General features: G+C 36.8%; 1 protein-coding gene and 1 long non-coding RNA gene across 4 annotated transcripts in view; one reads left to right on the forward strand and one right to left on the reverse strand.

Moving 5' to 3' along the window:
* The window catches only part of MPHOSPH8 (M-phase phosphoprotein 8), a 66,352-nt gene that overhangs the window by 5,917 nt on the left and 35,039 nt on the right, over nt 1-25,396 (reverse strand). Inside the window, exons 3-10 of one of the 2 annotated variants that reach the window (XM_037799952.1) lie at nt 19,046-19,891; nt 18,101-18,200; nt 16,240-16,449; nt 7,227-7,352; nt 7,061-7,149; nt 4,658-4,798; nt 4,070-4,156; nt 1,029-1,183 (exon numbers count right to left, since the gene is read on the reverse strand). In XM_037799952.1, coding sequence (XP_037655880.1) covers nt 1,029-1,183; nt 4,070-4,156; nt 4,658-4,798; nt 7,061-7,149; nt 7,227-7,352; nt 16,240-16,449; nt 18,101-18,200; nt 19,046-19,891 — 1,754 coding nt within the window. Of the gene's footprint in view, nt 1-1,028; nt 1,184-4,069; nt 4,157-4,657; nt 4,799-7,060; nt 7,150-7,226; nt 7,353-16,239; nt 16,498-18,100; nt 18,201-19,045; nt 19,892-25,396 lie in introns of both variants that reach the window. The other variant, XM_037799951.1, reaches the window with a different exon arrangement.
* LOC119506953 lies at nt 2,118-24,898 on the forward strand. 2 transcript variants are annotated; one of them, XR_005211079.1, is made up of 3 exons: nt 2,118-7,820; nt 22,363-22,539; nt 24,017-24,898. It is a non-coding gene; the product is annotated as an uncharacterized LOC119506953 (long non-coding RNA). The 2 variants fall into 2 exon arrangements; XR_005211078.1 differs by lacking the exon at nt 2,118-7,820 and adding an exon at nt 14,835-16,310.

Here is a 25,396-nt window from a genome sequence, read left to right on the forward strand (position 1 = left end):
TTCCTTTCACATCCCCCTTTTGGTCAAGAAAATGTTCTCCATCCCATGATGCTGGGTCTACATTCCTCCCCAGGAGTCATATTCCACGATGCCTGGGAGATTCACCCTGTGATTTCTTTTTAGCCCTTAGCCCTCAGCATCTGGCACACTCTATATCTGTCATGTTCTCTATCTCCTCTCACTGGAACTCCAAGAGTTTCAAAAGCTGCCTCCACCCACCCCGCCCCACGCCCCACTTCATTCATGTTCTCAGGCCTAGCACACAGATGGCAGTCAATACATATTCGCTGAAGGATGAACCTGAAAAATCAGAAATGACAACTCTTAAATAAAATTCAAGAGCTGCCACAAAAAATTCCTATCACAAGTGGAAAGCAAATATAATACTTCATGCTATTTGATCCAGAAAAATAGTAAACTATCTTGTTGGTAAAGTAACTCATCTGGTTTGTCTGGGACATTTTGGTTTTAGCACTGAAAGACCATCCTTACTGTCAGGAACCAGGCAAAGATGGATGGGTGGTCACCCTTCTTGTTGGCTATCTGTAATTACTGACTCATGTGAATAAAGATATGACAAAAGATCAGACACAAATGGCACCATGTGTGATAGGATGGACACAGAGGGGAGGTTTCCATCAAGGAAAGTGCACGGTCACGCTGGGTGCCTTAGCGTTTTGGTGTAACCAAATTGAAGGCATAAAGATCAAAGTGATATCCTATATACAGTAGATGAGGAAAAGAAAAGTGGCTGCCCTTGCCCAAGGACTTCCTATTATGGGAAAAAATAAACACCTTGCTTGTGGTAGCTACTGTTTGTTTCAGGTTGCCAAAAGAATTCTTAAGTGATAGAAGAAAAATAGTGAATTACTTGTGTTATGAAGTATGAACTTACAGTGCAATAAAATATAAACCCATGAGGACTTGTATACATGACAGCCTCTTTCTGAGCAGTGTGTCCAAACAAACTGATAAATTACATGGTATGTGCCATTGTACATTACATGGTACGATGACTTCATACTTACGTTTCTAAGTGATTCTTAAGCAAATCATACACCAACACATTGTTACTCTGCTTAGCAAAATGCAGTGCGCTATTCTGGTGCTTTGACAAAATATTACAGTCAGCTCCACATTCAATGACCAGTCGGACAATATCTGAATTTCCTCTTTTACAAGCCTAAATTGGGAAGAAAAGGAGTAAATTACAAGCAGTAAAATATTATCGGTACCATCAATACTTGTCCTATTCTCCACACAATAGCTGGGGAGCTGTTGGTCAAGAGAGGGAGTAGAAAGCCCTGGAGAAGGGCGAGGACACCTGGGCCAGGCCTCAGCCTGAACATGCTCGCAAATCAAACCTTTGCCCTTCATTGCATTTCTTAGGATTGTTTTATTTTTTCTTTTTTTTTTTTTAATCATCATTTTATTGAGATATATTCACATACCACGCAGTCATACAAAACAAATCGTACTTTCGATTGTTTACAGTACCATTACACAGTTGTACATTCATCACCTAAATCAATCCCTGACACCTTCATTAGCACACACACAAAAATAACAAGAATAATAATTAGAGCGAAAAAGAGCAATTGAAGTAAAAAAGAACACTGGGTACCTTTGTCTGTTTGTTTCCTTCCCCTATTTTTCTACACATCCATCCATAAACTAGACAAAGTGGAGTGTGGTCCTTATGGCTTCCCAATCCCATTGTCACCCCTCATAAGCTACATTTTTATACAACTGTCTTCGAGATTCATGGGTTCTGGATTGTAGTTTGATAGTTTCAGGTATTAGGATTGTTTTAAAGATCAAGTGAGAGAGATGATAATGTTTAGAAACCATGAAGCATCATATAAAGCTGGAATGGTATGCTCTGTTTACTCAGTGACCAGGGACCATGTGCTACACTCAGCTCCTTTGTCCCCAGGGAGGAGTGGCACAATCACCATGTGGTGCTTCAGGCAAGGAGCACTGCAGCAAAGGCATGGGGAGCGGCGAGGGGGGATGGTTTCTATTGGGAACCTCCAAAGCACCTCTTAGTGTTAACAAAATAATTTCAAAATTTCCTAGCAGCTGCTTTTATATGAGGGTGGGGGGGGGGGGGAGAGGGAGCAGGGCTACTTAAACCAAAGATTTACATTTGAATTCATAATGCTAAGATGCTGCTGTGATCCAGTCTAAAGACCATTTCTGGAGTAAATGGACTTGGGTCCTAGGTTCTATTCGTCTCTTTCACTTACTAGCCATGTGACTTCGAGTAAGTCTCTTAATTCTTCAGTTTTACTTTTTCTCATTTGTGAAAACTTAAGTCTCAGCACTGTGAGGATGCAATTCAGTGTACTGTAAAAGGCCGGTGGGCAGTGGGCGGGCGTCTTCTTCCACAAGCACACCATGTGGGTCTCAATCCGGGCACCTTATACAGTGTTTGAGTGCCGGCGCTCAGCAAAATAAGGAGCTTGCTTCCTATACCCACAGTTAATTGTTACCAAAAAAGTCAGCTGAGCCAGACAGTGAGCTTAGTGCTATATCTAATTTACTTCTTGGTGCAAGCTCTTCGCAAACAGGTGACAGCCTGCAGATCTTGGCTGATCTGTGCCCTATCCTAGTCTCCAAAATACTTTAATATCTGAATAAAAGATGACTTCTCAAGCTTTGTGCACTGTGAGGTTCAGACTTGAACATTCCCAAATTAACTAAAAAACCAGAGCAAGAACTTACAGCACCAGGTCTTTTCCAAATCTAAAACTAGCTGCTGTGAGATTTAACATCTCTAAGACTTAGCTTCCTTAACTGTTACTGATCCTCCTTTAAATTACAAATGTAACTAATTACATTGTAAAAAACTTTCAGAAGCATATAGAGTAACAATGAAAGCTCCCCACCTCACCCTCCTCTAACCCTTCGATCACACTCCTCAGGAATAAGTACAGTCAAATAATGGTCCTTTGTGTTTAGGGATGTGTGTACACATATAGATACCAATTTTGTTATTTTCTTAAAAAAATGGTGGGATCACAAATGCAGGTCAGCAACTTGCTTTTTACTTTAGAAGTATATCATAGATAACTCTTATGGTGGTACACTGACAGTGTCAACAGCATTGTTTTTAAGCTGTACGTCCATGGCATGGAGACCCAATAAATTAACTGTTTCCTTATTGAGAGAAACTTAAATCTCAACTTTTTTCAGCACAACAAGCTGGTCGTATCTACATGCATATCTATCGATATTTCTATAGACTAGGTTTTAAGTGGTGTGACTGACAGGTCAAAGGGCAGGAACCTTTGTACTCCTGACAGATACAAAGTGCTTCAAAAGGGTTCAATCCAGTGATTCTCAACTGGGGCACTTTTGGCCCCCAGAGCTTACATAAAGCTGCTTGCCTAGGGAGGAGCAAGAGGACAGAGCTCATCACTGGGAACTAACTCAAGCTCACTGTCTGGATCTGCTATTTCCTAACAGCATCTTGGGCCAAGAACCTAGAATTGCCCATGTATGAGGGAGCTGAGACTGCACTGGGGTCCAAGTAGAAGCAAAGGCAAAACTGCAAGCAGGGGTAGTAACAGGGAAGTATGTTGGGGAAAAGGGGGTGGGAGGAAGGAACCAACTGCCTCCCCCACAAAATCTACCTTGCAAGCCAAAATTCCAAAATACATGAAGAACTCTAAGAGGTTAAGAAGATAAATGCAACAATATACAATAATAATAAAAATACCCCATGTTCCCTTTCATCCCCAGGTCTTACATGTGTGAAGCCAAGAGTCTTGCTCTCCCCAGCCTCCTCCTACACATTTCATGCCGTCAAGACACTGCTTTAACCACTTCCCACACCCACCATAAAGCATCCCCAAGTCCACAAGACTGAGGCCTGGCCTCATGCTTACGTACTCCCCCAAGAATCTGGCTTATTCCTTTAATTTTTTTGACCATGCTAAGCTTTCACTGCTTGTTTACAGTCTCTTACCACTTGTCTGCTAACTGCCTGAGTCCAGGGACTACCTTGTTCCAAATCAGCATCTGCTGAGACTGAAGGAATGGATGACTTGCGTAAAGTATTTACCTTCATTAAAGCTGTCTCACCACTGTTCTGCTGGACATTGACAAAAGCTCCTGCTTCCAAAAGGATAGCCACTGTAGTTAAAAAGTTCTAGTACAAAAGAATAAAAGGCAAATTAAATTCCAGAAATTCTTTAAGAATTAATGTTTTGAAATTTTTAGTCATCAGGAAAAACAGAAGAGTTTCTATCCTAAGCAGACTGCCGAACATTTTCCAATTTCTTTATTGTACACCCAGGATGCTTCAATGTGAAATTACCCATGAGAACCTGATGCTGCAGGGAACTGTGCCCCCTCCCCACTGTGCTCTTAGGCACAAATACAGGCAGACACCATTTTCCCAGCCATTTCAACCTCAAGTGTCACCACTGGCTTCAACGTAAGGGCCTCCGCATACAGACTCTTCGACAATATAGATCATGTTTTGAAAATTCGATTACACAGTACGACTACTGAAATATGAAATTATAGTCATGATTGTAGATCTCCATTCCTCCTTATGTTTCAATATAGTATCAGGATACTGATTCTTTCTAGGTTTGCTGCAGGAATTTTCATTGTGGTTACAAAATTGATGCCTATTAAAAGTTACCTTCTCCGCTGCATGGATTAGTGCCGTGGTTCCGTTCTTCTGTCTGCCATTAACTTTTGCTCCTTTTCTGATGAGGAGCCTAAGCAAGTCATCTTGCCCCCCTGCCGCAGCGAGCATCACAAGGGTCATCCCACTTGAATCCTTGATTTTTTTTTTTTGTCATAGAAAAAACATGTTAATATTCAATCAGAAGAATTTTAGAACTAAGTCTTTTCACCTAGGATGCTTCAATGTGAAATTACCAAACACACTCATTTCAGCATCCACTTTTTTCACTAAAATCTCCTAATAAACATTCGGCAATAGTAACCTTAAATTTTTTTTTCATCTGTAAGTGTTACCATAAATTTTCACAATTTTCATGTAAAGTTCTGAAGGCACATCGACAGTTTGTGTGATGTAAAATGAACAGTGAATCTTGATGCTGTATAAATGGCAAAGGCACTTAATTTTTATATCACGTTTTAGGTCCAAGTCTCCATTGTATTCTAGGTAAAACAGGTGAAATTCATACATTCATTTTATTCATTCAAGTTGGCCCAAAGATGTAAGGCTAGAAATGACCACATAAGTCCTTACGAAGTCACATAAATCCATTTTATTGATGACAAGCTAAAATGAATGCTATTTGTACTAGACAAATGCTGGCCTGTAGAAATAAAATTGGGACATGGGACCGAACACTCTAAGAATAAAGAAGAAAAAGAAGTAGAAAAAAGATACTGATATGATTAGATCCTAAGAGGCCAGGACAAAATAGAGAAATGGAAGAAAAGTGCTTTGAATAGGGATAAAAATGACCTAAAATTGACAAAAATAAAAAAAGGTAATTTTTAGCTAGTATATTTCTAGTCTCTAGTCAATGGCACCATTTGATAAAACCAAATCCCAATAATATGAGTTAATCTGGTTATAATGTAAAAGCTTAGCTGAGTTTACTATATCACAAATATAAGAAAAATTAATTTTGGCAGTAGCACTTTAGATAGACTTGAGATCCACTAAAATTGAAATAAATCATGTAATCACTTCCTTTCATTTGTAAAGCATCTATTATTACAAAAACATCTATATGGAAAAAACTTTTTCCAATTTTAAAAAGAAAGTTCCCTGGAGCTACTATGCTATATTAAGAAAGACCAAATTACATAAGCATCAAAGTAGAAGAAAAAAAAGCATCTGATAAAATCCAATATCCATCCCTGATAAAAACTTAAGAAGCTAATGAAGAAACATTAAAGGCAACTTGCAAGGAACACATAGCATAACAAATAGCATACTTAACACTGAATCTAAAGGAAAAATTCTCATTCAGTTCGGAACAGGATAGTATCACCTGTATTGCCACCATTATCCAAAATGTTACCAATTTCACAAGACCAGAAAAAGAAGCAATATCAGAATTTTTTTTTTTTTTTTTTTTCAGATTGATTAAATTCTCTGGGGAAATCCAAGGCAAGTAACTTAAAAATGTTCAGAATAAGGTGACTGGACAATATGACACACCTGCACGCACACACACAGACATCCACAGCTTTATCATACACAAGTAATAACCATTTAGGAAGCAAAATGTGGGGGAACAAAGACCATAATTATCATAGTAAGATAAAAATTAAAAATTATGTAGAAGTAAATCTAAAAGAAATGTGCTACACCTATACAAAGAAATAAATACATTAAACTTTGCTTAATGGCATAAATGAAGAGCTGAATGAATGTAGAGTGTTACTGTGTTTCTAGATGGAAGGAGTCAACATGTAAAAAATGTCAATTCTCAGCCCAAATCTATGTATTTCATACAATTTTAATCAAAATCTCAATGATATTTTTTGGAAATATAATATGAAAGGATTAAACCTAAGAACAAACAAAAACTGCAGCTAAACCAGAAGTAATAGAATACAAGAATACTTTTTAAAGAAGATACCCAAAGCCATACGGAAAACGAGTGACAGCTATAATTACCTAAAAATATAAACCCTCTATGCAATGACAGACAAAAAACAAAACTGAAAATTAGGAAGGGCAACATGTCTACATAACAAGTTCCTAAAAATCAATATGAAAACCCCACAATGACAATAGAAACATGAGCAATTTCTATAAATAGCAACCACCAAAGAAACACAAATGGTCAAACTAAAACAACAAGGTATCCTTTTACAACATCTCAAACTGACAGGGATGTAAACAACAGATAAAATCACAAAGATAGCAAGCTAACCAAATGGTCATTTTTAGGCTTGGAATTACGGACACGGTATTTTTCTAAATTCAGTATTTCTAAAATGTTGGACTTTAGTAAAGTGAATACGCATTACTGTTACAATTAAAACAAAAGGAAAGAAAAATCTAAACTCTTTCAACCTCCTGCAGTGAGCTTTTTCCAAGACACCTTACCTCTTGGTCCAAGTTATAGTCTTCGTTTGAATTCAGGGCAACCTTTACGGTAATATAATCCCCATTTTTCACAGCATCCCTCAATAAATCTGAAATGAAAAGATGAATGAGGTTTTTTATTATCTAGATCTGTAAAAGGGATTCCTAGAATTCTAAAACTACTCACTATTTGGAATTGCGTCTGCTGTAGCAAAACTCTCATCTTCCCCAGCAAGATGCTTTTGGAAATCTTCCAGTTTCATCCACTCCAGCTGCAAGTCCATGCCTAAGCTCAAGATCTGCTGCTTGCCATCTGGAACACAGAGGAGCTTCGTAAGACCCATTTTCCTGGACATGCTGCTTTATTACATTTGTGGTGTCTAAACCAAAACCCTATAATGTTTTAACAAGGGTTATTAAATAACTGAGTCTTTTCTGTAATTGATAAAATCTGGATTTTCTTTGGGAGGTAACACAAACTACCCACATTTAGAGGTCACAGTGTTTCAAAAGCATAAAGATAAAAAGGTAACCTATAACTGTGAAAGAATGAAATAAGAATTTTAAGTACAAGACTAAAAAGTAGCTCAAAGGGGGAGAAATCATAGGGATTAACCAAGAGGAATTTCAAGTAATTCTTACTGGACTGACTTCTTTCTTTGACATACATTGCTTAGAACTATTTAGATAGGTGATACCACTCTAAATGTGAAAATAAAACTCACTGCCTATTGATCCTTTCAGACTCAACTCAAACTTCTTCTAGAAGCCTTCCTGCTGGGTGAGCCCCCCACCCCACCTTTCTCCTTGCTCCCCCAGCACCGTGGGCTCCACCACCAATCACACCTTTGAGCAAGTGCTACTCTCCTCCCTCATCTGTCGGATCCATGGGCTCATTAACACTAGGGATGAACAGTGTAATACACTAGATTGGAGTGCTGTTCTTTGGGGTTTATTTAAAATGACTGTGCTGTTTGCAAGAATGGAAGCAGAAATATTTGATGGTAAGAATAAACGGATTTCCACCTAAAACTAATTCCTCAAACTACACAGATGTTAAGCAGGTAATCCTGCCACAGAAATGAAGTTTGTAAAAGATATGCAAATAAATGAAAGAACATTTTCCAAAGCCCTCAACTAAACTAGCACTTCTCATTGCTAACTGGGAGAACTACATCATAGTAATAGCCGTCTTTGAAGCTACACATCTGGCTCTGTATTAGCATTAGCCATGTGGCTTTGAATAAATCACATATAAACTTCCTGTCCCTTGATTTCTGAATAACAATAGTAGTGGTAAAAGTAAAAGTAGATAATGTTCATTAAAATGTGCCACATTATTTTACATGAATTAATTCCTTTAGTCCACACACAATGGCCTATAAGGGGTACATGTCACAGATGACGAAAGAGGCCTAGAGAGTTATATAATCTGCTGGGGACACACAGCTGTAAACGGCAGAGCGGATTTGCACCCACAGGTATCTGGCTCCACAGCAGGAGTGCATCCCACCAGGCCAGCACTACAGAGAGGGGCTAAGGCACCAAACCACTGCAAGATTTTGGAAGCAAGAAAGATGAGGGTTCATACAAATTGAGGTAATACTATCTAATTTACAGAATTATTATACATAACAGAACATATACAGAACTAGAACTGTCAGAAAGGATTACGCTGCTACTTGGCCTTTTGTCACTAATGAAGCCTAATGGTTCCAAATTCTATATACTTACCCAGTATTTGATCTTGCTTCTATACCTGATAGTTACACTTTTAATAAAAAACTAGATAGATACTAAAGAATGTATGTTATGAAGTGAAATAATAAAAGAGGTCATCTGTGAGCCCAGCACTAACCAGAGCCACTCCAATGCACCCTTCAAACCTGTGTCTTCCCATCTGCCCACATACTGAATTTGGGTCTGTTATCCTCCCCCCCACCTTTTTTTTTAGTTTTGCTATAACTATATGTATTCCCAAAAAACATACAGTTGGTTTTGCTTGTTTCTGAGCTTTTTAAAAAAATGGCACCATTCTACGGGTAGTCTTCTGGGGCTTGCTTTTTTTTTTTTTAATTTTTATTTTGAAACAAATTCAAACTTACAGTTACAGCTGCAAAAATACAAACTCCATATACAGAACTCCAGCACACCCCAACCCCCCTCCACCGATACCACGATCTACCAACTTTAATATTTTGTCACTTTACCATTTCTTTCTTTCCCTCCCTCCTTCCCTATCATCCATCATCTATTGCTCTTTCTGAACATATGAGAGCAAGTTGCACACATCCTTGAGCAAGTAATATAATTCACATACACACTTCCTATGAACAAGAATACTCATTCATGTAATCACATTAAGTGTAGTTAAGAAGTTCAAGAAATTTAACATTGACATAAAGCTTACATTCTATATTTCATTTTTTTCTTATGTCCCAATTGTGTCCTTTTGAACCTTTTCTCCTCTATTCTTAGATCTCATCCAGGACCATCTATGGCATTTAGTTGTCATTATCTATTTAGACTGTCTTTTTTTTCAATTGTGGAAACATATCTACAGCATAAATCTTCCTATTCCAATCCCTCTCAAGCATTCCATTTAGTGGGATTATCACATTCACAATGTTGCAATGCCATCACCTCCCCACCATCCATTACTAGAAATTTCTCTTCACCCCAAACAGAAACTCTATACTCCTTTCTTATTAACTCCCCACTACCCCTTCCCCCACTTCTCGTAACCCATACTCCACTTTTCATCTCTATGATCGTGTTTTCTGATACTTTCTTTGTGTTTACCATGGGGCTTAAATTTAACATCTTAAGTCTATAACAATCTTGTTTTCTTTGAAACCAACTTAACTTCAACAGGATACATAAACTATGTCCCTATACTCCTCCATTCCCCCACCTTTATGTAGTTCTTGTCAAAAATTACATATTTTACATTGAGTCCAAAACCACTGATTTATCATTACACTTTATGTATTTTAGATCCTGCAGGAAGTAAACAGTGGAATTACAAATCAAAAATACAGTAGTATTGGTATTTATATTTACCATGTGATCTTTACTGGAAATCTTTATTTCTTCATGTGGTTTCAGTCAATTGTTTAGTGTCCTTTCCTTTCAGCCTGCACAATTCCCTTTAGCATTTCTTATAGGACTGATTACTGGTGATGAAGTCCCTCAGCTTTTGATTATCTGGGAATGTTTTCATCTCCCCTTCATTTTTAACCTCCAGGTGTTTGTGAATTTTCTAAGTCTCTGATGGTTATTGACTTCTATTTGTATTCCATTGTGGTCTGAGAATGTGCTTTGAATAATTCCAGTTTTGTAAAATTTATTGAGGCTTGTTTTATGTCCCAGCCTATGGTCTATTCTGGAGAAAGTTCCATGATCACTAGAGAGGAATGTGTATCCTGGTGATCTGGGATGTAATGTTCTATATATGTCTGCTAAATTTCTCTATATCTTTCTCTTTCTTTGTTTCTCTGTCGGTAGGGCTCCCTTTAGTATCTGAAGTAGGGCAGGTCTTTTATTAGCAAAATCTCTCAGCATTCGTTTGTCTGTGAAAAATTGAAGCTCTCCCTCAAATCTGAAGGAGAGTTTTGCTGGATCAAGTATTCTTGGTTGGAAATTTTTCTCTCTCAGAATTTTAAATATGTCACGCCACTGCCTTCTCACCTCCATGGTGGCCACTGAGTAGTCACTACTTAGTCTTATGTTGTTTCCTTTGTATGTGGTGAATTGCTTTTCTCTTGCTGCTTTCAGAACTTGCTCCTTCTCTTCAGTATTTGACAGTCTGATCAGAATATGTCTTGGAGTGGGTTTATTTGGATTTATTCTAATTGGAGTTCGCTGGGCATTTATGCTTTGTATATTTATATTGTGTAGAAGGTTTGGGAAGTTTTCCCCAACAATTTCTTTGAATACTCTTTATAGACCTTCACCCTTCTCTTCCCCTTTTGGGGACACCAATGAGTCTTATATTTGGACACTTTATCTATCATACCCCTGAGATCCATTTCGATTTTTTAAATTTTTTCCCCATTCTGTCTTTTGTTCTCTCATTTTCTGTTCTGTGGTTCTCGAGGTTGCTGAGTTGTTGTTCAGCTTCCTCTAGTCTTGTACTATGACTATGCAGAATCTTTTTAATTTGGTTGACAGCTTCTTCTATTTCCGTAAGATGATCTATTTTTTATTTGCTCTTGCAATTTCTTCTTTATGCTCTTCTAGGGTCTTCTTCATGTCCTTTATATCCTGTGCTATGCTCTTGTTGTTTGTCTTTAGTTCTTTGGTTAACTGCTCCAAGTACTGTGTCTCCTCTGTTCTTCTGATTTGGGTATTTGGGTTTGGGTTATCCATGTTGTCTGTTTTTTTCATATGTTTTAAAATTTTCTGTTGTTTTTGGCCTCTTGGCATTTGCTTTACTTGATAGGGTTCTTTTAGGATATGAAGGATTATTCAGACACCAATCTCTAATTTGTCAGATCTACAGCTTGGTGGCGTACAGTTTCTCTAACTAACCAGCAGATGGCATCCACGAGTCCACCTATTCCCCCAAGTCAGTTCTCCCCAACTTTGTCTTTGTGGTGTGTGGGAGTCTGGTTCTTATGGGGTCCAATTGGTGCACCAAGTTTGGGTGTGTTGTTGGTGCTGTCCGCCCTGAATGTGGGGCGTGTGTCTGAGTGGTTAGGGAGGCAGGGCAGCTTTAATAATCAAACCTCCCAGGTTTTCATGGAGACTTAAGGCTATTGCAAGAGTCTAAACCTTCATTTCAGTCTCGCCACAGATTGTCTCTGCTGCTGACCCACAAGTCCTTGGTACTGGCGTAGGGTCCCTGGGATTTCCGGGTGGGTTCCTCTTCCCAGCTGTGCCCTTCTAGGGTCTCTGCTGAAGGAAGGCTGTGCTACATCACAAGTGTGCACTGTCCTGGGCCGCCAGGCCATGCAGGGGCATTCCCAGCCTGCTGTAAAGATGGCTGAATGAAGCGTGTCAATTTCCCCCTTTCTGCACAGCTCCGCCTTCCCAGCTCTGGGACAATTAGCTGTGGGTGCACAAAAGGCTACTGTCCATGCCCAATAATGTGGCGTGTGCGCAGTGTTGCCGGAAACACTTCCCGTCACACTGGGTCCCTCGATGGGGCTCTGGGCTATGGCTCCGGCCCGGCAGGAGCGTTCCCAGCCTGCCAGGAAGATGGCTGCAAGGTGCGTGGTTTTTTTTCCCCTTTTTGGCTAACCTCTGCCCTCCTCACTCTGAGACAACTAGCAGTGGATGCGTGAAAGGCTCATCTTCCACGCCAGATATTGAGGTATTTGCACAGCCCTTTCCTGCTGTGCTTCACTGTGTGGTTCTTGCTGCTGTATCTGCAGCCGCTTTTGGGTTTTTTTAAAAACGAACTAGTTCACCTCCAAACACCAACCCACGGTTTCCCCACACTGCAGCGTGGCTGCCAGACATTCAGCAGGCTTGCTCACTCGTTTCAGAACACAGACTCCCGGTTTCACCACGTGCACCGTCCCTGTGGATTTAGCAGACCTTGTCCAGCTGGTGCATAACTGGAATTGGTGTTCTGGGCCACTTTCTGGCCTCTATCTAGTATTTTTCACAGAAGTGTTTTTTTTGCCGTCTCTCCTAGCCGCCACCTTAGGTTCTCGGGGCTTGCTTTTCTTACTCAACATTATGATTCTAAGATTCATCCATGTTATGTGCAGCTACGATTCATTTTCTTTTCCTGTTGTTTAATATGCTACCGTATGTTAAAGTTTTCTATTTTCCTATCAATGGACATTTGGGTTATTACAGATTTTTAGCTATCAACATTATTTCATGTTTCTCCTGGTGCTCATGAGAACTTCTCTAAACCTAGGGATTTTTGAGCTAGTAATGGAATGGCTGGGTTAGAAAGTGTATCAATGTTTAACTTTACAAAGTACTATACTTCTACTTGTGAATGTAATTCACACCACTGAACTATATATCTGAATGTGGTTAAAGGGAAAAATTTTAGGTTGCATGTATTTTCCTAAGAAAAATTAAACAACAACAAAAAATCTTCCAACCCAGGAGGAAAAGAGAGGACATGATAGGGACAACTGAAAAAATTGGAATATGGACTATGTGCTTTGTATCAGTGTTAAATTTCGTAAACTTGATCACTGTTCCTAAGGTGGTTACATCGTTAGTGTCCTTGTTCTCAGGAAATGTACCCAGAAGTGTTCAAGTGTTAAAGGAGCATGATGTAAACAACCTACTTTCAAATGCTTAAATACAAAACAAAAGACAGAAAGACTGATATAGTAAATGTTGCAAAATGCTAAAAGTTGGTAAATTTGGGTATTTGCACAAGGGGGTATTACTGGAGTTCTATGTACTGTTCTTTTATTATTTTATTTTGTATCTGAAATTATTTCAAAATAAAAAGTTAAAAAGATAAAAACTTGCATTTCTATCAGCAGCATCTAAGAGATCCTATTGATCCACATCATCTTAGCCCTTTTTATTATAAGTCTTCACAATCTTCTTCACATATTTTTCTTTATGTGATTTACAGGAATTACTTATACATATTTTGGTTACTAATTCTTTTGTCTCTCACCCTCTTTAACTTTGATGAAGTGTTTACTTTGAATAGTCAATTTTTTCACTTTTCTTATGGTTAGTATTTTTTTGTGTCTTCAAGAAATCTTTCGTATCCCAAGGTCATAAAGACATCCCTTATCCTCTAATTATCTAATATCTAAACATGTAACTATAGACATTATCTTAAATGTCAAAATATCCTCTTCCTTAATCCATCAGGATTTGATTTTTATCTATGGTTAAAGGTAGGGGTGTATTTTTAGTTTGTTCCCACAATGATAATCAGTCATGCATCTATCAAAGAGCTCAGCAGATTTGCAATGCCACTCCCATCATATATCAAATTTGCATACCTGCATGAGTCTGACTGAGGTCTCTATTCTATTGCACTAATTACCTTCCCTGTCCCAACTGAATTTTGTAATAATTCCCACAGCTTTATATGTCAAGTTTTGATTACTACTGGGTAAGTCCTCCAACCGTCTTCAGGTTTGGCTTTTCTTTAGTTTTCCATGTGAATTCTAAACTCAATACATGTAAAATTCCATGAAAACCTATGCTGGGAGTTTGATTAGCACTGCAGTGATTCTACAGACCAATGTGAAGAGAAATGAAAAATATATAATGTGCTTCCATTAATAAAAATAGTGTGATATATGGATATATCCATACATAAAACACTCAAGAAATTTTTACAATTTTCTCCATGAAGGCCTTCTGTCTTTTATAAGCAATATCCCTAGCAATTTTTTCAAGTTTTTGTGACTATAAATTATCTTTTTAAAATTACATTTACTACTTATATGTTGTTGCTGTATAGAAATGTAGCTGATTTTTGTACATTGATTTTATAGCCAGTAACCTTGCTAAGCTTTTATGTCTAATAATTTACTTGTAAATTCCTTTGGGTCTTCTACATACATCATACCATCTGACAATGAATGCCTTTTTTGCTTCCTTTAATTTTTCTTTGTCTCACTTTGTTGGCTAGACCTCAGTATAAAGTTGAAGAAAAGTGATGATCACAAAAGGCATTCTTTCATTGTTCCTTACGTAAAAGAAATATTTCTAATGTTTCACCATCACAAAAGAAATGTGCTGAGGTTTTGGTAACGTTTTTTATCAGGATGAGAAAGTTCCCTTTCATTCATAGTTTGCTAGGGTTTTCTTGTTTTTTTTTTTTTTTTTGAATTAAGAATGTTTTTTCTACATGTATGAAAATAATTTCTCCTTTACTTACTGGATTTCTAAGGAAAACCCAACTTGACCATGAGATTGTCTTTTTTACACATGGCTAGATTCTATTTGCTAATGTTTTGTTTGGGATTTCTGCATCTGAGTTCACAAGTGAGCTTGGCCTGTAATTTTCCTTTCGTGTACAGTTTTTGTCTGATTTTGGTATTGAGATCATAATGATCTCACAAAATGAGTTAATGTTCTTCATTTTTTAGGAATAGTTTTATACATGCGGCAGCTTTTGCATTAAAAAACATCTGGGCCTAGTATTAACTGTGTAAAACACTTAAAATTACTAATTCATGTTCTTTAATAAAACTATTCAGGCTTTCTATTTCTTCTAGGGTTCATTTTATTAAAATAAATTCTTGCAGGAATTTGTCCATTTTATTCAGTTTCAAGTCTACAGGTAAGAAACTGTTCAAAGAATTCCTTTATCATTTTATCTGTTCACAACCTATAATTATGTCTTTTTTCATTTGAAATATTATTTAGATCTTCATTCTTTTTTTTTTTCCAGCCAACTGCGCTGGACGTTTCAGTCAACTTCTGGCTTTGTTGATATTCCCACTGTATCTATTCTTTAATGCTTGGCATCCCAGAAGTAGTGCTGCTATTTGGCATTTGTCCTTCGGGCAACCCATTTTTGCCCCTTGCTCATTGGTTCTGGAAATTGCCCCAGTTTCTTGCAAGGTCAACAATGCATCAAAAGCCATTTTACCTAGGTATCCAGGATCTAATTGTTTTTGTAGTATGAAGTTCTCCCCCCGATTATCTAGCTTGTCATACATTCTGAAATATTTTTAAAATTCTCATCAATTCTTTTCTCAAGATTTGCAAATTACATTAAGTTTTATCAGATTAACCTCCTGTTCATTTTATCACAGTTATAAATACATATATGGACACTTTTCAAATTATTCCTTACCAAAGCTATTGTACACTGTATTCATCTTCTCCTTCTCAGCCAATTCAATGTCCTTGGGGCAGCATTTACAACATAACTGTATTTAGTGTTATTTATTGCAATGTCAAAAGGGCAAAATATAGTGAGTCTGTATTTGCAATTTTCTGAAAGAAACCTAATAAGATATATGATCATGGTGTTTGGCAAGAGTAGGTAAGGCAGAAAATCAGAAATCTTAAAATTTTTAGAAGTGCCGACTGAACACAGTGCAAGGAAAAGAAAATATTTGATCAATTTAGAAATCACAGAATGACCAAATGCTTAACATGAATTTATTTTTCCAGGAGATTCAAATAAAATCTATTATTTTAAGATCTTGAGATCAAAATTATAGAAGAGTAAAGGAGAGTAAATAAATATGATGCACCACCCTGAAAAAATTTTACAAAAAGATGACAAACATACTCACCAGAATTCTCTTCTGTTTGACACACATTGTCTAGAACTTCCTGATCACCTTCTGCAGCTATATACGCCCAGGTATCAGTTTCATCTCTTGTATTTCTTCTTTCTTTAAGTAACTGCTTGTTTTCCTTGATTCTGTGATCTTCTGTGATTTTATAATCCTGTGGTATTTCTTCCCTTTTCCGATTAATCTCAGGAAAATCATTTTTTTCTTCTGGAATTAATTTAAATAAATCAAGTGGACTTCTAATTTCCTTAAATGCTAATGCAAAAATAAAATTGATGGCAAATATGAGTCACAAATTTCTGTTGTAATCAAAAGCAAATCTAGTTAGTGTTTAAGAAATAAATATTCTCTTAAGTTCTACTAAAATATGACTTGCCTATAAATCATGAGCAGATTTACTATCAAAGCCACAAAATAGTTTCACTTGGTCTGTCTACTGACTGCTCAATATTTAGAAAGGCTGTCCAAAACAAATGGCTGCTAACCAGGTGTCCTCAACTACTCAATTCCAGTTTGATAAAAGCATATTTAAAGACAGTGACTCTAAGAATGATCACAGTCATATCGACAACTTTCCTACCCCTAAAGATATCAAATCATTCTACAATGTATCCTGAAGTTAGCCTGTACAAAAACGGTTTCTGTTGGTGAGCGGGCAGAAACAGAAGGATGCCAGAACATTGACCACTAGTAAAACTGTATCTGATGTCTGTGAAAATCCATCCAGCGTTTAAAGACAAAAGCAAAAAAGGACTGGCAAAGCACTAGATCTGACATAAAAATAACAAGAGTAGTACAGAACAAAACTAGGAAGAACTCTTATAAATTCTAGGTACATAGCAGATAGCATGTTAGCAGGAGGTATTGAAAACAGGACTCCCAATAAATATCATTATGAATGGGAGAAATCAGTGTTTCATTTAAGACTACTTTCATAGTAATAATGTACCTGAAATTGACATACAAGATATGAGGAAGAAAAAAAGCTAATGAACCATTTCCAATATACAATATTTTAAGTCTCTATCACCCTTTGAGGAACAGTAGGTGCTTAAAATTTTTGTATTATTTTGAACAGAAACAGCCTTTAAATTACAGTCACTTTACGCATGATTCATTGCAAGAACAATTACTCCTTCCTAGCCTCAATGACCCGAACCCTCTCCCTGCTTCTAAGTTCCAATTTACATTTAGAACCAAAATCAACTTTTACTATATTACTTCAGTTACGTACCGAATATAATTACATTTCTGTTGTCTGGGAGAAAACCTGGGGAAAAGCATCCATTTCTTAGAATTACTGCTTCCACGAGAACATGTGCTCCTAGTATTTTTGGTACAATAACTATTTATCAGCTAGAGATTATTCAAACATTTTTAAAATTAGGTATTTGTTTCTAGTATTTAAACGTGTTACGGATTTTCAATTCTAGTACATCTTGTTGAAGTGATCCAAAATACGCATTCAATGCCATATTTACACAAATCACAGAGTTAAATGCAACAAATGCATTAAACAAGAGTTTGTCTTGTTTGACATCCACTATCAAAGAGACATGCATATTTCTGCTATAATTAATTTCCTCCCTCTGCAATTCTAACCATCATCATCATCATACTCAATAGGAAAAAGAACCAAGTAAAGAGAAGGGCAAAAATGAATTATAGAAACTTGATAGAAATTGTTATATAATAAACTTAAGTAACTAGTTATGCAGAAGTAGCCTATGGCTTTAAATTCTCTTGTAAATGAAAGCTTCCCATTGCAGGTTAGAAAAGAGACTGTTTTCACCATAAATTAATTCTTTCTATAATAGATGATAATGTTAAATGGTAAAATGCTAGTATTTACACTCACTCTTTAATCCTTTTGTCTCTTTTCTGCCTTTTTCTTCCTTGTCGGAATCATGCCTTTTCTGGTATTTATCTTTGGGTTCACTTTTTTTGGTCTCTTTCTCCTGAAAGAGACAAAGTAAGACCCAAAACAAGAATGGATAAAGAGCTGATGCTGTACACTTCAAAACTGGAAAACAGAGGTTCATGGCATCAATGATTGCCTTTACATACTATGGTACATGCCCCTGATTATTAAATCTTTTTTTCATATAAATTGTTTTATTGATCAAGATTATCATTCAACCACCTAAATTACAAAATGTCAAATTAAAAAGCTAACACCAGTTTTCTCACTCTGTTTTTAAAAATTCACCTATAATCCTACTCTCCCTTCTAATTCTTGTTGTTATTTTTTGATGAACATTGCATATATAAATACTTTTCATGATTTGGAAAATAATTCCATTTTGAAAAACCAAGTAACAATGTAATAAAGGAACAAACTTATTTTTTTAAGAATAGACTTACTGTATGGTATTTAAGTAAAATTTGGCATATTCTTAAGAATGTGAAGTAGGATGTGAAAAGCTAACAAAACTATATAAGTCTTATGATGCTACATACTGAATACTTCTAAAACACAAATCTTGACTTCTATTCACAAATTAGCCCTCAAATTTCTAGTCATCTATAGTCTAAACAAAAAGAAGTCAAAGACTAACAGACATGCAGGATAATTTTCAGCATTCATAACTGCTTAGAGCTAGTCATACCATGGAATAACTCTCTGCTGAGAGAGAAACTATTCTTATAGTTGGTTTTGCTGTTTCCTCTTTCTTATATACTTGAAACTTCCTAACCACTCAAAGAGCATTGGTGTGGCTTAAACACTTCTATCATCTGTAAGATTTGCGCTATGTCTTTCTTTATTCTCACTTACCCCACCTCCACCCCCTCACTGGCTTACCTCCCCAGTTGAATCAGTGGACCTAAGGCTTCTCTCTTCACCACTCAATTTTGAACTTTTTTGTGTTTGGGTAGACACAGGTGTCAATTTATCTAGCTCTGTGTTACTTTTGCCTTTGTCTTGATTCCTTTGCTTTTTATGTATGTTTCTCTTCTCTAATAAAATGTTCTTGTTTTCTAGCTTTTTGCTCTCTTTTTGTTCCTCAATCTTCCGTAGTTTCTTTTTTTTCCTCTTTGTTTTGGGATCAGCATCCTCATCAGCACTTACAGTGCTATCTAGGTATTTATCAAAAGCAGTATCTTGAAGTACATCTTGCTCTGATTTATCTTTTGCATTTTTAATCTTTTGTTTCTCTTCTCTGTTGTCAGTATGTAAATCTTCATTTTCATCAACTTGAGAAAGGGAATCATTAAGCACACTTGATTCAGATTCCAACTGAGATTCAGTGCATTTCTCTTTTTTTGTTTTTCTGTTTTCTTTGGAATCTTCTCTTATTTTAGTTTTTAAATCTCTTATTTCACCCTTTTTAACTTTTTTTAACTCCTTAGTTTCTTTTATATCATCCTTTTTGGGCTTTTTTGATTCCTGTAATTCTTCTTTGGCTTCCGAAATTCTTTTCTTTGTTCTTAAGTCAAAAACTAAGCTTTCAGAGTACTCCAGGTCTGGTTTGGATTTATCTTTTAGTTTCCCAGTCTTTGTTTTTTTCTTTTTCAGATCATCTGGACTTTTCTCCTCTCTGTGCCTTAATTTTTTCTTTTTCTTCTTTGGGGAAGTATCTTCTTTTGTCTCACTTTGCTGGTCACTATCAGAGTTTGCCTCAAATATGTCATTATTTAAGGACAGTCTCTATAAAAAACAAAAAGGATTAAAATGTTCATATTAACATAATTATTTTAAAGGTTTTGAAAAGTAGTACTAATAAAATCTGGTAGAAATGTTTTCTCAACTTCTTAAATTACTTACCTAATGTGAAGTTGTATAATATTATTTGAATCATCGATTTAGCAAATAGTCTTGGTGGTTGTGCTAAGTGTCAATTTAAAAAAAGCAGATAAACACAGAAAATGTCTATGTCACTGAGTGTCCCAAACTAAAGCGCAAGTGAACAAGAACAGTCTATGGTGGGTTGTAGATTATTTCAACTTCAAATTTTCCAAACACACAAGAAAATATACTTTAAAAATTACTAAAAATACAATTAAAAAGTAAGTTCATGTAAAACTAAGTAGCAGAAAATGATTAGGACAGAATCCTTTGCTAAGCTGTTATAAGAAAAATGAGACTAAGGAACAGAGCAAGTATCTAAAAGCAAGCTAGAAAGACATGACTACAAACATAGCAGAGGGGAAAAAAACCAAGATCACAAAACACTGAGGCATCACAGAAAAAGGCCACGTCTGAGAAAGAAACTCAGATTATTCATCAGATGGCAATGTTTTATGCCAGATGTCACATTTTCACAAGAAAATGTGAGTCAAGGAATTTATATCCCGTTAAACTGACTCTAAAGCATAAAGGCTGCCAAAAAACTGTCATGAAATATAAGCACTCAGGTAATATTGTTCTCTTGATCACTTTTATTACAACAGTGCTTCTCAAACTTTAGTGTGCACCAGAATGCAGGAGGGCACCTTACAAAACAAATTGCTAGGCCGTACACCAGGAATTTCTAATTCGGTAGGTCTGTGGTGGGGCCTAAGCCTGCAGTTCTAATAAATTCCCAGTTAACTAATGCTCCTGGGTCCAGAGTCCATGCTTTGAGACCAGTCTATTACAGAATGAGCTTTAGTACATTCTTTCACCATAAGATACATCCACTGTACTAAAGATAACCAAAATGACTGGAGAGACATCAACATACAGACTAGTGGAAAGCATTAAATATATATGCAGTAAATATATCTTTATTTCTAGAACTAGAAATAAATGTTTATAAGAGAAAGTGTGAAGTATGTAATGGCTGATTTGCTGTGCACCTATCAAAATAATAGGAAAGGAATGGTGAGAAAATATTAAAAACATAAGCTTGCCGATTGCCTCATAGTTAATTGGGAGTAAAAGGCCAGTACTTCAAATTAGATATGAAGGGAGAGGGAAGGTAGAGAGAAGATAGGTACCACTTAATTTCTAGTTTTATAGCCTTTAAACTGTTAGCATTTCATGTACTCAAAAAATAAAATTTTATCAGTGTGGATGGGAGAAAATCCCAAAACTGAATACAAATGAACCTATCAAATTGATAACATAATCACAATGAGGAGGGGAAAAAGAATTATTAATCTAAGTAACTTCGGAACACTACTTAGTGAATATAGTCTAAGGACAAAAAGAACTGCAAATAATTTTGGAACTTTACCAAGCAGGCTTGTTCCATTGTTATTCACAATGGAAGAGATGTAGCAAATCTGAAAGGAATTTCCATGTACTATAGGATATAGTAATATAATGTTGTTGAGACCCAGAGTTCTCATCGTAAGAAAAGGGAGACAGAAATAAGGCAAGTGAGAATGACTCTGTGGTGACCGACTGAAATCAAATATCACTATGAATTTAAAACACTCTCCCTGCCCCAACTCTATCCACTTAAAGGTCCTAGAAACAACAATACCTCTGCAGCAATAAGTGCACCTTGGTTTCTAAATATTGTTCCCCCATAAAAAGAATTAGAATTCCTTGAAAAAATGGTTGATACTAAGGCTGGAACAGGGAAAGCACAAGGTAATCTTGGAACATTTGGTGCCAGGATGTAAAGAAGTACTCAAGCACTGATAGGGATGTATCAAAAGGACACAGGAGCTGGCCTGAAGAAGCTCCCACTGGCCAAAAATGGAACAGGCATAAGAACAGATGATAACAATAATAGATAACACATAGACTAAAAAGATTCCATGAACATGTACTGATACTAAAGACTGATTTTAAAGGGGAGGGAGGAGCTCTTTTTTCTAGAATCAAACTGAAAAATATGGAATAACAGAATGAGAAAAATCACTATTTTGCTACTAATCGAGGAAGAATCATCAAAGGATATTAAAAACCAGGGAGTGAGAGGTTGATGGGAAATAAGATATTCCCACAGTCTCAAAGATTATTCATTACCATATTATTTATTATTAGGTCTATTCATTATTTTAAAAGGGCAAAAGACACCTTTGAAAAGGGAGCAATATGATCAATCCTCATTATCCAAGTGATAAAATTTAAAGTTTGTTAATGTATTGGAAGACAGAAAAGAAAAAAAAGCTAAGGAACTGTTCTGGATTAAAGGAGACTAATGAGACATGAAACTAAATGCCCTGTATGATTTTTGATTGAAGCTGGCTAAAACCAACAGAAAGCAATAAAGGACAGTGAGGACAACTGGGGAATTTGAATGCAGCTGCATTACTGATCTAATAGTATCGATATGTTACATGGCCATGTTAAATTTTCCTGAGTGTGATACTGCAGGAGGAATGTCTTTGCTGTTATGAAATACATTCACCAATTCAAAGGTAAAGTTTACAACTTACTCTCGAAAGCTTCTGTCATCTTACCCTAAAGCTGTTTCTCTGCTTTAAGCAATTTCTACAAATGATTATGTATTATTTACACTTTCTCACTTTTCTTACAATCTGAGAAAGAGTTTACAACTGATGCCCACGCTCTTCAAAATGGTTTTGATGATGACTGCTGATGACCTCATTTTCAAACTGAGTGGACTATTCCTACTTAAATTTTTAGCCCTGGTAAAGGGAAAAGGGAGAAAAAAACAGGACAAAACAATATAAACATATAAACAAAATTACTACAAAAAATTTTTAATACAAGAGTTATAAAACTCAGTTGTTTTTCAAAATACTTAGTCATTCAGATTATGAGATTATCACTTGGACCCTAGCAATAAGAAACTATCCTACATACTCTGTGTTAACTTCCAAGTCTACATTTCCAGGTCAACTCTTTCTCCTCAACTTGGATCAGTATTTCCAACTAGAAACCGAACACCTTCACCTGGATGGAAAATAAGTAACTGAAATCTAACATGCTCCCCAAATAACATTAATATTTACTGACTTTCTAAAACCCATCATCTTGGTCATTTTCAACACCACTATTTCCTTCACATCAGATTGGTCACTAAATCCTGTGGAATCCGCAATAGATTCTCCAACTCTACTGCCTAATTACCTTAATTCGGTTCTTTGCCTTTCCCTGCCACCACTTTCTCCCCATTTCAAAGACATGACCACAATGTCTCAAGAATGATCTTCCTGCTAATAAAGGCAAACTGATGTCAGAATTGGAAAAATCACCAGTTTCTAGTCTCCAATGAAAAAAAGGGTCTGGGGATTAATGGCTTCTGAAACATTTACATGAAAGGTTATATGCTTTCTAATGGAATACATCAGACTGAAAATACCTTAATGCACTGATCATATTAACATCATTGTAAGGGAGTCACCTAGACACTGTGCTTTCTGATATGCTGCAACAGGAAGTGCAAAGCCCCACTTAGGACTATCCCTAGGGGGAGGGGATGGGGGAAGGGGAAGAACCTGAATGTAATCAAGATTCTAGATCTAGCTACCAGTTTACAAGAGATATGGGGGATAAAGGACTATTAAAAAGATACCACGCAAACAGACAAACCCAGAATATGGTAAATTTCGCAGAAAAACGACCTGGTTTCTTCATCACATAAACAACATGGGATAAAGTATGGAAGGTAGGGGAAGAAACTATTATAGTGAAAAGAGATTTTAGAGACTTATCGATGATATGCAATGTCTAGACCTTTTCGGGATCCCAATTCAACCAAACCAATAAAAAAAGATTTTTTTTTTTTTTTTTGAGACTGTGAGAAACTGAACACATTATTAGATATTGGAAAATACTAAGAAATAAGTGATAATTTTTTGAGGGGGGGTTCATAATGGTATAGTGGTTGTGTTTTAAAAATTCCTCCTTTTATCTTCTCAACTATTACAGGAAAGAGTGATATGACATGTGAAATTTGCTTAAAAATACTCCTGTAGAAGGGGCAAGATGGCAGCATAAAGAGGACTTGAATTTAGTTAGTCCCCTGAAGCAACTAATAAACAACCAGAAACAACTAGTAAATAATCTGGAACAATCACTGGGGGACAACGGTGACCATCCACACATCATATGATCAACCTGGATTGGGTGGAATGGCTGAGACTGCAGCATAAAATCTTTAAGTAAAAACTGTGGAACTACGCTGGGAGCCCTCTCCTCCCATGGCAGGCTGAGCTGCAAGACTACGCTGTAGGAAAAAGCAGCAGTCCTGGAGCAGGCGAATATAGCTCAGCCCAGCTCCTAAAAGGGCATTTAATTAACAAATGTGGACTGCCGAATACAAGCTACAAACAAAGACAAACCCCTAACAAGCAGACAGAGGCTTTTAATGATGACAGACCTTAAAGAGCCACAAAACACCTGTGCCCCAGGAAAGAGAGCCCAGAAGACCAGGTGTTCTCTCTGACTGATGGGCAAAACTGGCGGGCCTGTGGACTAGCTCTGAAAGGAGGCTTTCTTTCCTTTATTCTCTCTCTCAATCTGAGTGGCTCAGTGGAGAGAGCCTCAGCCATTTTCAGTTCACAGCACTCTGACCCAGACGGGGGAGATAACAGAGTCAGAGAGACAAAGGAGCAATTGAAATGCAGAAGCTAACTCCCTAGGGAGTGTATCTTCCCTTAGGAGAAGGAGGTAGGGCCCAGTTCTAGTGCAGGCCTTCCCTTCAGAACTCAAAACACCAGGGCCTGGGGGGAAACAATCAAACCAGAAACCTAAGCTGAGAACTAAAGGGGCCACACCTCCTTATACCAGTCAGGAGTGACAAGCTGACAGATGCCACCTGCTGGGCAGGTTAGGAAAAGCACAGTGGCTAGAGGCCTCACAGGAAAGTCTGTGGATCTTCTAAAATACACCCTCAGAGAAACTTGAAACTGAATATAACCCCATTCTGAGACCTGAATCTGTTCTGGTCTGTGAAAATCTGATTGATGTAACCAAAGAAACCAGATGCCTAGATGAAAGAAAACTACAAATTACACCAGGAAAAACGAAGACATGGTCCAGTCAAAGGAAGAAATTTACACCTCAATTAACATACAGTTGAGATACTGTTTCACTTTAATGAAACAATTCAATTAAAATTTTCAAAGAAATATGCTAAATCAATTCAAAAACCAAATCAACGACTTCAGGGAAGATACGGCGAAAGAGATGAAGGATACAAAGAAAACACTGGGCAAACATAAGGCCGAAATCGAAAATTTGAAAAAACGACTGGCAGAATCTATGGAAATGAAAGGCACAACACAAGAGGAGAAAAACACAATGGAG

Source organism: Choloepus didactylus, chromosome 12 (assembly GCF_015220235.1).
Source record: "Choloepus didactylus isolate mChoDid1 chromosome 12, mChoDid1.pri, whole genome shotgun sequence".
Lineage (NCBI taxonomy): Eukaryota > Metazoa > Chordata > Mammalia > Pilosa > Megalonychidae > Choloepus > Choloepus didactylus.